This window comes from Capsaspora owczarzaki (assembly GCF_000151315.2).
Source record: "Capsaspora owczarzaki ATCC 30864 unplaced genomic scaffold supercont2.7, whole genome shotgun sequence".
Taxonomy (NCBI): Eukaryota; class Filasterea; order Ministeriida; family Capsasporidae; genus Capsaspora; species Capsaspora owczarzaki.
The window spans coordinates 31,027-45,131 of NW_011887298.1; the positions used below are offsets into that span (position 1 = coordinate 31,027).

A 14,105-nucleotide genomic window follows, 5' to 3' on the forward strand; every position below is an offset into this window, starting at 1 on the left:
GAGATTTTCCGGCGAAACGCCAGTTCTCACCAAAACAATGCGGCCACTGCTGGCTCAGCGACCAGCTGCTCGTCCTCCTACTCCTCGGATGATCATGATGATGATGATGATGTCAATGATCATGACAATGGTGGTGATTGCAACCCTGTCATCATCATCATTGGTCGCAGAGGCAGCAGCAGCAGCAACAGCGAGCTCCCGCCAACACGCACCGCAGTCAAAGTCGCTCGAGCGCTACCACGCAGGACTCTCCCACATTGCCGCTGGGCCCAGCGAGTACGACCAGGCCATTGCAGAGCTCAACGCAGCCATCGCCGCTGCCCCGCGGTTTCGCCCTGCGCGTCTGGCGCTCGTGGCGGTGCTCCGTCGCAAAGCGGTGGCAATTCAGGCACAGTCGCACGCTGCCACCCACGCCGCATCATCATCAATAGACTCGAGCGATGGTGGTGCAGGTGATGGCAATGCTGCTGATGGCGGTGGGACGGATCCGACACGGCAAGCTCGAGCCAAGCCAGCCTCCGATGCTCTGTCTTCGTCATCATCGAGACGGACGAGTCCTGATCATGAAACGATCAACCTCGATGGTGCTCCAATGTCAATGTCAGAGCTCGACGTTCGAATCGACCGAGCAAACGCTCTCGCCGAGCAGACACTGCGCGATATGATTTCATTGGATTCAACCGACGCTCAAGCGCGCTACCTGCTGGCAGGCCATCTGATGCTCGTGTCGTCGCTGGAATCGCGCGGAGCCAGTGCACACTTGAGCCACGACGACGACAACGACGACAACGACGAGGATCCCAGCGTAAACTCGAAATCACCGGGGGAGTCGGGCCACAAGAACCAAAAGAATGCCAAGAGTTTGACACGCTCGACCGCACTGCGCCTGAGCGAGGCCAAAACCCTGCTGGAATCAGCGGTTGCCATTCAGCCATCGCATGCAGATGCGCTCTACAACCTGGCTGTCATCGTATGGACGGAAGGCGAGCGTGAGGCGACTCTGCGCCCGCTGGCATTCTCTTCCCAAGCAGCACACCCAAATCCTCGCTATCAGGAGGCCGAGGCTTACTGTCAAGCTGCTATTCGAGCGATCGAGGTCATGGAAGTGGCGGCAGAGGATGGAGGGCACCGCATCTGGCAGCATCCGCATGTCGCGGCCGAATTGCTCCTCGGCCACATTGCCATGACCAGCAATGACGCTGCAAGAGGCGCAGACCGAGAAAGTTACACTGTGGATGGGGCGGAAGTGTCCACCGACTCCACGACCCGGCGCGCCATTCGCCACTTTGAAACGGCGATCAAAGACTTTGCCGCGGTGCAGCAGCTCGCCTGGCCAGACCGGTTGAGCAAGAACAAGCCCAAGATGAGTGATTCGCGACAGCGCCAACCCAAGAACTCGTCCCAACGACGGAAACGCTCTCGGAAGAGCGATATGGAGCGCGATCTTGCCGAAGAGTTGAACGACGAAGAGGAAGACCTCTTGACCAACCACGACCACTCGGACTCGGCGTTTCTTCACCACGATGACAATCACGACAACGACGGGAGCGAAAAGTACGTGGTAGAGACACTGCGAGAAACCCACCGCGACCTGCAGGCCACAGCACACTTGCCCATGCACTTGTTTTGGGGAGGCCAGCTGGCCGATCTCCGCGCAGAAGCGCACCTGTGGCTCGGCAAGACGCTTGCTCAGAGCGACATTTCGCCATCTGCCGTGCTTTTTCACACCGAATCGGCTGTTGCAGATGCAATTGAGCGCGAAACGCTGCTTCAGGCCGGCGGGCGGTCGTGGACGCGATTGGACCAGCTGCCAACGCGGCCTTCGCTTCGGCATCGCATGCTGGAGCAGCATTTGCTGCAATCACTACAGCTGGAAGCGCTGCTGCCCTATCCTTTCGCCATGGATCCGATCGATGTTGCGTTTGTGGCAGCACGCGTTTTGCATCACACGGCTGCAACGCCACAGCAGGCCATCCCGCACTACTTGTACGTCTTGTCGCTCGACCCAGACCTCGTACTGGCACTCGCGGGTCTTGCGAACGCTTACCAGCTCGTCGGCGAGCTTGACAAGGCGGCGCAGTCCTGTGAACGTGCCTCGGCGCTGGCCCCTGAGGATGCGCTCCTCGCAAACGACTGTGCCCTTATCCTGGCGGCCAACCGGCAGTTTGACTTGGCTGAAGCGTACTACAAGCGCGCGATTCAGTCTGCGCCCGACTTGTTGGAGCCGCGGTCCAATCTCCGCGCGCTGTACAGCTTTCTCGGCCGCACCGACGATGCCCTGGCCCTATTCCAGTCACCGGCAGAAGGAGGAGGAGCAGCAGGAGGCAAGGATGATGTAGCATCATCGCCGCGAGACTTGACCGAGCAGCAGCAGCATCGCTCCAAAATGGCGACGGCACAGATTGCGGTAGAGCGGGCCATGTTGCACGTTGCGAATCAAGACCCAGGCGCGGCAGAGGCGGCACTGCAAGAAGCCGTTGCGATTCTCCCTTCCATGTTGAGCGCACGTGTCAAGCTAGCCACCTTACTCGTCGCATCGAACGCGTCTCGGTTGGAAGAGGCATTGTATCATATTCTGCAAGCGCTTGATACGGCGAAACAGGTCTGGCATTGGGCGCTTTTTGCCAGCAACCGCGACGAGCAAGAGTCCGCTTCTTCTGACGACGGTCTTGGCGCAAAGCAGCAGCAGCAGCAGCAGCAGCAACAGCAGAGTCGGCGACGGCGGCGAAAGAGTCGCTCGGCATCTGCAGACGCTGAGCAGCCACAGCTCCAAGAAGCGGCGACCCACATCCCTCCTTCGGCCACGCCGCCGCCATCGCCAAGCCCCGTCACGGCGTCGGAACTGGCAATATTGTACTTTCACGCTGGCATGATTCTTGATCTGAGCGGCCACACGGCTGAAGCGTTGGAAATGTTCAATCAAGCGACATTCCACTCGCCTGGATTTTCACGCGCTCACATGCGCGCGTCCGTGTTGTTGTCGCGCCACATTCAAGAGGTTCAGGTGCAGGCGCAAGAGCTGAATGAACCGCTGGACAGCGATACCATCACGCACTTGCAATCTCTGGCAGCGCAGGCGTCCGTCCGCAGCCGCATTGCCCAGCGTCCGCGCTGGTTTGACTGGTACGAAGGCAGTCTGTTGCAGCAGGACGCCGTCTTTGTCTCCGACTCGCCCGTTGCTGGCAAGGGCTTGTTTGCCAAGCGCGATTTGCCTGCAGGAACTCTGCTTGGCTACTACAACGGTCCGCTCACCTGGGAGTTCACCCGTGTCGAGTGGATGTACACGGGCCTGCGGCCGAGCGCGGATTCTTCGCTCCGCTATGTGCTGAAGAGCGACCGACATGACATGACCGTGATGCCCATTCAAACAGTCACTCTCGACGAACCTGATGGCGGCACGCGAGGCGCCACGGCGTCGACGCGACAAAAGCAGCATTCGAGGCAACCGCGCACGCGGCAGGTGGTCGATGCACCTGTCAATCTCGTGCATTTTATGAACGAGCCACCTCCGGACAAGCAACTCAACTCTGTGCTAGAGTACGCCCATCTCGACCGCCGCGTCTTGAGTGACATCTTCCCGCGAGCGGTTGCAGAGCAGATGGCCGAGTCACTGAGTCTTCCAAAGTCTGCGCTCGCCTCGTTGTCTGAGATTGACGATACTTTTACCAACTCTGCCACTCGAGACAAACTCTTCCACTCGCAAGACATTCGGCGAATTGCGCTAGAGTCGTTAGCGCACGTTGGCGGTGAAATGGACGATGTGGCCTTTCTCAAAACTCGCCAGCCCGTCAAAGCCGGTGAGGAGTTGTTCTGGTGCTACGGGATGGCTTATTCGCGCGATTATGCGGTATCGGGCGATTGCCTGGGGTCGCCGCGCTGAGGTGGAATCGAGTTGAGCTCCTCTTTGCTTGTATTTTTGAAATTGCTTTTGCCTATTGTATCTCTGCTTTGTGTGTTGCGCTACGCTTTGTGTTTGTTTGTTTTTGGTTTCTTGGTTTTGAATTCCACTGTATTCTACATGAGCTAACAATTCGAAGACCCGAAAAGCTTTGTACTCCAAAAACCTCGAAATCGGGCGACCAATGCGAACAACACCCCCTAACAAAATTGACAACACCTTCGTGATCACCAATGATGACCACCACCACCACCACCACCACCACCACAAAACAGCCATCCGCTACGCATTAGGTGTGCCTCTTAGTTCTTGACGAGGTTCCTGGCGTACTTTTGCCAAAGCGACTCAAACTGGGCCGCGAACGCGTGCGAAAGTCGCGGATCGTCGCTAATCACGACATTCTCCTGGTTTTGGAGGACCGCCTGGCGTGTCCAGTTGAACGATCCGTTGAGCACGAGCGAGTTGTCGACAATGGCAAACTTGTGGTGCATATGCGAGGCCTCTGCGTCGGTGCGCGTCGGGATGCCCGCCTGTGCCATCCGGTGAATGTCCGAGCCCAGGGTGTCCTTCTGGTCGTTGTCTGAGATGACGCGCACCTTGACGCCGCGCTTGTGCGCCTCGATCAGCGCGTCCGAGATCTGGTCGCAGGTGATGGTGAAGACGCACACGTCCAGCGTCGCCCGCGCAGAGTGCAGCGCCTTGAGCAGCGTCGCAAGGCCCGTCTGTGTGTGCGCAAACTTGCACGACGCGCCGTGTCTGCACGCCCCTTGCTCCAGCCAGAACTTGCACACCAGGTTGGCGTCCGGGAAGAAGACCACTTGGAGGCGGTTTGCGCCGGTCGCGGTCGCAGGCGCCTTCTGGCTCGGCGGCTGCCTCTGCTGCTGTTGTTGCTGTTGTTGCTGATGAGGTTGTTGAGGTTGTTGCTGATGAGGTTGTTGGTGTTGACGCTGGTGCGACGACGACGACGACGACGACAGAATTTGACCCATTTGTGTTGCTTCCTCTTAGAAAATTGTGGAATGAACACCCTCGTTCAATCAAATCGCACTGCAGCGCAATAGACACCACTTTGGTCATAGTGATGATGTGTGCTGCAGTAGAATCGGATCAATGCACCAAAAAATAACGCAAACTGAGCTGTATTCCCGTTGTCAAATCAAAAAAAGCAAAAGACCATGTACACTTCAGATCAGCTGCAAGAAGGACCCAAAAAAATACGCAGCAAAACAAAAATAAACACAGGGAGAACAGCAGCGTTATAGATATCCCGACAATCGTCGCTCGTCTCTTGTTTGTTGCTTTGTTTTTTTAGACGAGGGGGTAGGAGGCAGCAGTGGCAATGCCGCACTGGTTGTTGGAGTTGCGGGTCATCCAGATGTAGCCCGACTGACCCCAGGAGGTGCCCCACGAGTTCTTGACAAGCCAGTAGTCGGAAGAGCCCGAGGTGCCGTAGCCGACAGCGAGGACGCCGTGGTCGAGCTGGGAGGATGAGCAAGCGGGTTCGTTGTAGACGCCCGACGAGTAGAACTGGAAGGAGGGCTGCGAGGCATCGATGGCGACCGAGATGGGGCCGACGGTGGCAACAGCGTTCTGGAGGTCAGACTCGGAGCCGGAGGCAATGTCCTGGTACGAGGCGACGGTGGCACCGACGTTGGCAGAGTTGAATTGGCACGTGCCGTCCTGGGCGGTGTAAGGGTACGAGGACTCGGTGTCAATGCCGTTGTTGGAGATGATGTACTGGAAAGCCTGGTCCATCAGACCGCCGTTGCAGCCAGCGTTGCCCTGAGCGCTCGAGCAGTCGACGAGGTTTTGCTCAGAGAGCGAGACGAGCTGGCCAGTCTTGCGGGCGTGCTGACCCTCGACAGAGCCGGTGGTGGAGAACGACCAGCACGAGCCGCACTGGCCCTGGTCCTTGATGGGGGTGACAATGCCAGCGGTGCGCCAGTCGACCGAGTCGGGGAGCGAGACCATGCGGGGCAGGTAGGTGGAGGCGGCAAAGGACTTGGTGGCGTTGGTGGCATCAAAGCGGAGGCCGAGGTACTTGGCAGCAAACTCGGGGTAGGTCAGGTCGGCAAACTTGTTGACGGCGAGCTTGTACGAGTGGCCCTCCGAGTTGTGCTTCTCGATAAAGTCGAGGTTGGCGCGGTAGATGCCGCGGCGGGCAGTCTCCTCGCCGACGGTGGCGTACGAGACGCCATGGGTGGCCTTCCACGAGTCAAAGCACGGGTTGGCAGCGGCGCAGGCGACGAGCGCGAGCAGGGCGACGGCGGTGAAGGCCTTCATTTTGGTTTGGAGAAAAGAAGAGAAGGAGAAACTGACAAACAAACAAACAAACAAACAAACAAAGATGAGTTGAAACGAGTTGAAGGTGAAGTTGAAAGAGTTAAAGTTCAAGTGAAAGTTGAATGAAGGAAGGCAATTTCATTAGTGAGTGAAATTTAGTAACAAAAAGCGAGCGTTTTAAGCGGAGAATAATTTCATACAAATGGAATAACAAAGAAAAAAGAAGGTTCTGGCTTTTTTGTTATTTTTGTTTTTTTTTTCAGTTTCTGTTGCCAACAACGCAGCACCGACCGCAGCACCGACCGCAGCACACGAGCGAGACAGCACAGAGAGAGAGTGACTTGTGTGTGACCTTGTGTGTCACATCGCAGAGTCGAAGACAGAAACAACGTAATACATGAAACAACAAACACAAACACGTTGCCATCATTATTTTTGATTTTTTTTTATTTTTTTTTATTTTATTTGTTTTTGAATGGCGGGTTGTTGAGTCTTTGTTGTTGTGCGACGCGACAAAGGAGACAGAGACAGAGAGAGAGAGAGAGAGAGAGGGAGAGCAGCGGATGGAAGCGATGAGGGAGGGTGCAGAGAAAGAGAGAAAGAAAAGAATGAGCAAAGTGGAAAGAAAGAGGAGGGGGAGAAATAATAAAAAAAACCACATCATCACGGGTTGAGAGCCAAAAAAAAAAAAAAAAAAAAAAATAGAATAATAAAAAATAAAGCACACCAAAGCTTACACCAAAGCTTACAAAAAAAAGTGAGACTGAGCCAGCAATTCAATTCACAAATCCAAAAACGAAAATCCAGAATCACAAACAGAATCAGCTGCGCGTTCCCCCCTCGACATCGGGTGCAGAAAGCAAACCATCAGCTATGAAATTCCGTCAACAAAGACTGCTGTGTGCGACAGAGGAAAGAGAGGAAAGGCAAAACGGCCATTTTTGGTCTGTTTCGCACCCCTCTTCTCCAGTCACGACCGTTCCAGGACTGCCTCTTGGATCAAACCCTGCTAGAATAGATGAAAAATTGTCGCGCATTCAGAATATGTCGAAAATTGCAGAGAAAAACGGCGGGATCGCTTTTCGCTTCAAAAAAGTTGCAATCTCAGGACATTCAAACCCAATTGTTCAAAAGTGCACTTTGCTAGGATTTTGTTGTGATCTTGAGCTACCGCCTCTATACTTCACTATTTCACGCAAATTCGCTTGTCAAATCAATATTTGCAGGATGAGCCACACAGCTCGAGTCTAGAGGCCCGACATGCTCGAACGCCGGGGTGGAATTTTTTCAAAACGCATTTCCACCCAATGACCAAGACGCCCACCCACCATCAGCAATGTGGAATGATGTACAACAATATTTCGCATTGATTCCGCGCAAATTCGCGGCTGTGGGTCTCTTGGATATGCCTACCACGAGCTCTTTGTTGATTGGGGTTGGAATTGCATTGATTTTGGTTGCTCAGCGCGCGCCTCGCCCAGAGCTCCAAGCGTTGTTGGTCCCATTGATTTCTGGATGCAATATGCGTGTCTGCTGACACAACAAAATGCTACGCAGAACCAAGCCACAGAATCGCACGCACGCACGCACGAACGCACATCAACAATGGCATTCACCCTATTTTTTTTTTTTCGAGTTATTTTTTTATTTATTTTTACTTTTGGTTTACATTTTTTTTTTTTTTTTCCGATTTCGTGAGTCAAAAAAGTGGGACTTTTCCTACCTTTGCACCATTTGCCTTGTTCGCAGGACTTTGCCGCGCTGACGCGTCCATGTCGGAGATGAGCCCATTTTACACTTCATTGTATTTGTTGTGTGAAGGGGGGGGGCGAAGAAGGGGGTGTTGGCGAAACAACAATGTGAATGTGTCGCATCGAATGCAAGATCGCCTGAACCAAAAAAAGCCCACATCATAATAAATGCATCACAAAATACAAAATAAAATAAAATAATAAAATAAAATAAAATCACTCCATTTTTTTCCTGCTTTTTTTTTTTTTTTTTTTTAGGATTTTTTTCATTAGTATTCGCTTTTTTGGCTGTACTCCGACAAAACGCCAATCGATCGACCCGTTCCTTTTGCAGCGCCTTCCTTCATTCGCTCCATACACACAACACTCAACAACATGGCTGAACAGAACGAACTCGCCGCCGAGCAGCAGCAGCAGCAGCAGCAACAACAACAGCAGCAGGCACAGCAAGTGCGAACGCAACCACAAGATGATGACAAATTATCCACAAACACCGCAGCAACAGCACAAGTCGAATGCGCAGCCGCAGCCACCGCCGCCGAGCCCGCAGTTGTTGTGGACACGACGCACTACTCTGTGAGCATGGCTGGTGGCTCGCTGCGGTCGGCGCTCTGCGTGCCAAACTCGCAGCCCGCCGTCACCGACCCCGAGCAATTGGACGCGACGTTTGGCATTGAGTTTCCATCGCCGATGCGCACGCAGCTTGTCCTCATGCGCCAAATGTTTGAGCACTACCGCGCGCAGCTCGACGCCCTCCTGGGTGCGCGTGAGGAGCTCACCAAGCTCATGAAGTCGGACGCCTTCATGTGCTTTGTGCGTGTGCGGGCTCAGCACAACCACAACCAGCAAACCAAGTTTGTCACGTTTGTTTTGCGCCAACTCGCGGGCGCCTTTGCCGCCTGCAACCTCACCTACCTCGCCTACCGCTTCGCCAGCCCGGCCGCATGCCACACCGCCTTCATCGAGGGCCTCGAGGACGCCGTCACGCGCGCGCTCATTCCCGACGACGACCTGCCCAAGCCCCACAGCGAACCAGCCCCATTAATGCCAAATTCGAACATTTCGCTCGCGCTCCCTGCCGCCGTCCAGCTCCACATGGACCGCATCTGCGCCTACGCCCGCCAGACCCGCCCTCAGCAGCAGCAGCAGCAGCAGTAACAACCCAGTGTTCTCTCTCTGCCACACAACAAGCGCGCTTCAACGCTTTGTTGCTTTTTGCTGTCGGTATCTGGATTTTTTTTTTTCGTTCGTGCGTCATTTTACGTTACTATTTATTGATTTTTTTTCCCCGTTCTTCCTTTTCTGATCGATCTTCGATCCTTTTCAACACTTTTTTTTTTTTCGTTTTTTTGACGTTGATTCGCTTTTTTTTTTTTCTTCTTTTTCTTTTTTTTTTTTCTTTCGTCCTTCGTCCTTCTTCTCGGTTCTTGTGTTGTGGTTTTCCCCGCGTTTGCGTGTTTCTTTGGGTTTGCGTGTTGTTCTGCTCTGGTTTGGCAAACAACATCAAAAGAACACTCAACAAAAAAAAAAAAAAAAAGAAAAAAAAAAGCGCTGAGCGATCTTTGACGCTCCTCTCCTTCCTCCCCTCCTTTGTCAGTCTTTTTGTAACTTGTACTTTTACACCCCCCACACCTCGCTTCTTGTACCATGCATGCCTTAATGTCGATTTTTTGCTGTTTTTATGCTCTCTTAGTTTTTTGCCGATTGATTTTTGTCTGTTTTTGTTTTTGTCCACCATAAACAAAAATTGCTGCCCTGCACACTGTTTTGTGTTTCCATGCTGCCACTTTTTTTTTTGGTGCAATTCACAATACGACATTTGATACGAGATAGAGATTGGGGGGGGAGGGATGGAGAGCAAGCACAACAGGCAAAGCGCGCGACGGAACGCCAGCACCACTTTTTTTTGTTTTTGTTTTTGTTTTTGTTGTGCTGCGTTGATTGAGGCACATGGCCATGCAGTAGGTGTGATTCCGACATGTAGCAACCATTGCACCTCACAAGCGGCTGCATTTTTTCTGGACAGTTTATTGCTCAACTCAAAAGTAAAAAAAAAAAAAAAATAATCACAAATCACAAATCACAAATTCTTGCTTCTCAACAACAGCCGCCTTTTTTTTTTTTTTTCTTCTGCTTTTCGTTCTCTTGTTGCCGCCACAAAGCACGCTCTCGCCACCCCCACTTCTCGCGCTCGTCGTTCGTTCGCTCTGAGTTGCTAGCATTTCTCCCCTCTCTCTTTTTAAATCGCGGTTGGTTGCCTGGCCGAGTTTGGCAAAAACCTTCATTTCATTTTTTTTATTTTTTTATTTTTTATTTTTTATTTTTGTAATTTTAATTTTTTTTTTTTTTTGATTTTCGCTGTTTTTGCTTTTGCTGCGACATTTTCGCTCCCCACTGTTTCGGTCGCCCCTTCGTCTCATTCGCTGCCATTGTGCTTATGGAAGAGGCCGCTTTTCCGTCCATGAGCAACGCAGCAGCCCCTGCCGGCGTTGGAAGTGCAAGTGCAAGTGCAATTGCCGCCATGCCTTGCACTCCTTCACCCGACGCCAACCCCAACCAGCCGCCCGCCGCTCACCCAGCGCCGCCGTCGTCGTCGTCGTCGGTGCCCACACTTCCAGCTGCGCATGCACGACCAAACCCAATCCTCTCACCGGCGTCGACGGCCATTCTGCAGTCTGCGTCCGGCACAAACCCAGCCTCGACCATTACGGCATCGTCAGCAACAACCCCCGCGTCCGTGCTAATGGCGCCTGCTGATCACCATCATCACCATCATCATGGTCATGACTCGCCCTCCTCCTCCTTCTCGTCGGCATCATCATCATCACACCATTCAGCAGCATCAAGCCCCGACCACAGCCACCGCGAGCAACACGAAGACGGCGCTGATGCTGATGCTGATGCGGATGCAGAGCGACCGGCATCCGGACCGCCGTCATGTGCGCTCACCCCGACCTCAGAGGCGTCCTCGGCCGCATCCATCCCCGCAGCAGCAGCAGCAGCAGCAGCACACACACGAGAAGCACCCGACCTCCATCTCGCTGCAGACTCGATGCGAGTCGCAAAGCAAGTTGTCGTAATCAACCAGCGCGTTCTCAGGCTCTACCCGCCGGAAATTTGCTTGGCGCTGGCCAGATTGCTCCAGCTCGTCGAGCATTACCGTGCCCAGCTGGACGCGCTGCTCGGAGCGCGCCAGGACTTGCCAAAGCTCATCCAGTCAGACTCGCTGATGCTCCTGTTCCGGCTTCGCGCAATCCGACTCCACAACTGCCACGTCCAGTACATCGGATGGCTTCTCCGGGAATTTGCCAATCTCTTCCACGAGGCCAAGCTGATCTTTATCGACCACCCGTTTCCAAACTCTGAAATATGTTACTTTGCGTTTATTGGCGGCCTCACGCACGCCCTCGAGTCGGCCACAATACTCGCCAGCCAACTTCCCGTGAGCTCGGTCGTCGCCGCTTCCGTGGGTGAGATGCCCGCGTCGTTTCCACAAGTGCTGCCTGGCTTTGCAGCGCCAGCGTTCGAGCAAGTGCGGGCATTTCTCAGCTCGTTTCAGCACCCCACCGCCACCGAGCCGGGGTCAGCGAGCAGAGCCGCAAGGCCCGCGATCAGTCCGCTTCAGCTCCCCTCCGAGCAGCAGCTCGCCAGTTCGGCGGCCGATCTCAGCGCGCTCGCAGGTGCACCATCATCCAGCGCTTCGGCTGCTGCTGCTGCTGCTACTTCGGCGGCGGTGCCAACCTCCCCCCACGACCTCCTCGTTGTCCCGGCTGACAGCACAGCATCGACCTCGTTGTCCCTGAGCTCCTCGGCTTCCACAACCACCACCGCGCCATACCTCAATGTACCAAGTGCAGCCGATGCCAGCGACATGGCCCTCTCACAGGCTGCGCTCGAAGCATTCCAGGAGATTATCGCAGAGGAAGTTGTGGCACACCTTCCCATGCTTCAATGCAACCAAGACTTGATCACCACCAGTGTCTAGTCTTATCCATCCTCCATCCGCTGTGTTTTTTCTTTTCGTTTGTTCATCTCCCTTGATTTCATTTTTTTTTTTGTCTTGTTATCTTTTTGAATTTTGGTTAGTTCGATTTTTTTTTTTGAATTTTGTTGTTGCTCGCTTATTGGCTCCGCCACCCCCCCCCCCACAACCAACCGCACGCATCTTTGTACCCCCAAGTTACACTCGTCTTGGGTTTGAACCATCGTTTATTGTAAAAATATCGTACTGTCGTTTTTTTTTTTTTTTTAATCTGCAGATTCATGCTCTTTCGCTATCCTCGCGCAAGCGCTGCAACCGCATGAGAGGCAATCTTCTCAGCTGCAGAGTGTGTCGATTCACTGCCACCAAGGTCCTTGGTCGTTTGTCCGCGACGAAGCGACTCTTGGATGCCGGCCTCGATGGCACGAGCCGCTTTGTCGTGTCCAAGTTGCTGCAGCATGAGCCCTGCCGCGCGGATTGTGGCAATCGGGTTGGCAATGTTCAGCCCGGCGATATCAGGTGCGCTTCCATGCACTAGCAAGCAAAGAGTGACACGCCAGACCAAAAGGTTGGAAAATACTGAGTTTAAAAAGCCATGTTTGGAATCTCAGCCTTCATCCGACACACCAACATACCGGGCTCAGCTACTACGAAATTGTTGCCCGAGTTTGCGCTGGGAACAAGGCCGAGTCCGCCAACGACGGCAGCGGCACCATCGCTGCGATTCCACCAACCGACAAGAAACAAAAAAAAAAAAAAAAACAAAAAAAAAAAAAAAAACCGAGTTTGCTCACGCAAGCTTTGGCACAAGGTCAAAAAAGGACGGCGACTTTACCTGATAATGTCGCCATACATGTTTGGCGCTACAAGCACATCAAAGCTCTGCGGATCAATGAAGGTGCGATACCTGTCGGACAGTTTTTCCTTCGGCCGATTAGTAAATGCCCAAAAATGCTCAAAACAGCTCACCAAAGCAAAACCCCAACGCTCCACCTACACGCAGGAATCGACCAACTGCTCTTCAACGATAATGTCCTTGTATGCGCTTTCCTTGGATACGGCCAGCACGGTCTCGCGGAACAGGCCATCCGTGATGGGCAGGACGTTGGCCTTGTGCACGATCGTCACCTTGCCGGGCCGCTTGAATTCGCGAGCTCGTTGCACTGCAATGTCAAACGCGACCTTGGCGATGCGTGCAGATGCTTCCTGGGAGATGCGACGCGTTGCCGTGGCCACCTTGTGTCCGCTGGCCGTGGTCGTCAGCTGCTCCTCCTTGACGTAGAGGCATTCGGTGTTTTCTCGAACAATCACGCAATTGATTCCAGGCAGCGATCGCGGCACATGCGGGCTGCTAATCACTGGTCGGATGTTTGCAAACAAGTCCAGCTTTTTGCGCAGCGCGACGATCGGCGAGCTGTATCCCTCTACAGAAACCAAAAACCACAATCAAGAGCAAACAAACAGAACAAGTGAGACAAAAACTGGAAAAGTATGGTGATTGACTTGCAGCACTTTGTAGCATGTTTGCTCATTGCCAGTACTTACCGACGCGGTGGGACGGAGAGCTAGATCACCAAATGATTAGACAAATTGAGCATCTTCACCGTCGGGTTGTCTGGTTGGAAGCAATTTGAAACAAAATCCGTTACCTCACGGCGCCAAACAGCGCACCGTCGCACGAGTTGATGAGTGTATCGACCGTGGACTGCGGCAGCGCCACACCGTGGCGTTGAAAGTACTCAAAGCCAGCGTCCAGCGAAATCCACTTGACCGGCACGCCAACGGCTTCCACGACAAGTTGTGCGGCCTGCATTCAGAAAGCAGAGCGACGTAGTTAGGAATGGTAACCCAGTACGACAGGATTGCAATCATCGTTTCGGGACGGAGAATCACAGTTGTTGGGAGGTAACTGTGGCGAAATTGCATTGTCTGGTTGGCGAGATTTGCTTTACCGGGACGACTTCCTTGCCAATGCCATCGGCAGGGATGGATCCGATTCGGAGCGTGTCTTGCAGACGGGTCTTCTTGCCTTGCTGGCCAGCAGCAGCAGCGGTGGCGATGGCGCGACGGGCGACCGCAGTGATGACGGCGAGGTTGTTGCTGGTGCTCGTGCGAGATGCAATTTGGATCATTCTGTTCAAATTCTACAACAGCAACGAGCAGAATGAGTTCTCTCGCGATTCCAGCATTC

General features: G+C 53.6%; 6 protein-coding genes across 6 annotated transcripts; 3 read left to right on the forward strand and 3 right to left on the reverse strand.

Moving 5' to 3' along the window:
- Positions 1–113: 113 nt before the first annotated feature.
- On the forward strand, positions 114–4,044 carry CAOG_04513 (hypothetical protein; the record flags this gene model as incomplete). Its single annotated transcript, XM_004347210.2, has 1 exon — positions 114–4,044. A coding segment is annotated over one exon (3,767 nt), but the record flags the coding sequence as incomplete, so codon positions are not given.
- CAOG_04514 (phospholipase D6) lies at positions 3,991–4,911 on the reverse strand. Its single transcript, XM_004347211.2, has one exon. The coding sequence runs from the start codon at positions 4,885–4,887 to the stop codon at positions 4,201–4,203; it is 687 nt and encodes a 228-aa protein (XP_004347261.1). The 5' UTR covers positions 4,888–4,911; the 3' UTR covers positions 3,991–4,200.
- Positions 4,912–5,021: 110 nt separating this feature from the next.
- CAOG_04515 (cathepsin L2) lies at positions 5,022–6,925 on the reverse strand. Its single transcript, XM_004347212.2, has 2 exons — positions 6,907–6,925; positions 5,022–6,212 (listed from the first exon to the last, which is right to left on the reverse strand). Exon 2 carries the CDS (start codon positions 6,179–6,181, stop codon positions 5,207–5,209), a length of 975 nt encoding a protein of 324 aa, XP_004347262.1. The 5' UTR covers positions 6,182–6,212; positions 6,907–6,925; the 3' UTR covers positions 5,022–5,206.
- A 1,246-nt stretch (positions 6,926–8,171) lies between these two features.
- Positions 8,172–9,320, forward strand: CAOG_04516 (hypothetical protein). Its single transcript, XM_004347213.2, has one exon. It carries the CDS (start codon positions 8,308–8,310, stop codon positions 9,088–9,090), a length of 783 nt encoding a protein of 260 aa, XP_004347263.1. The 5' UTR covers positions 8,172–8,307; the 3' UTR covers positions 9,091–9,320.
- Positions 9,321–10,251: 931 nt separating this feature from the next.
- CAOG_04517 (hypothetical protein) lies at positions 10,252–11,977 on the forward strand. Its single transcript, XM_004347214.2, has one exon. It carries the CDS (start codon positions 10,370–10,372, stop codon positions 11,915–11,917), a length of 1,548 nt encoding a protein of 515 aa, XP_004347264.2. The 5' UTR covers positions 10,252–10,369; the 3' UTR covers positions 11,918–11,977.
- A 180-nt stretch (positions 11,978–12,157) lies between these two features.
- Positions 12,158–14,054, reverse strand: CAOG_04518 (isopropylmalate dehydrogenase). Its single transcript, XM_004347215.2, has 7 exons — positions 13,867–14,054; positions 13,564–13,721; positions 13,460–13,479; positions 12,912–13,338; positions 12,750–12,821; positions 12,550–12,632; positions 12,158–12,448 (listed from the first exon to the last, which is right to left on the reverse strand). Exons 1-7 carry the CDS (start codon positions 14,044–14,046, stop codon positions 12,207–12,209), a joined length of 1,182 nt encoding a protein of 393 aa, XP_004347265.1. The 5' UTR covers positions 14,047–14,054; the 3' UTR covers positions 12,158–12,206.
- Positions 14,055–14,105: the final 51 nt, after the last annotated feature.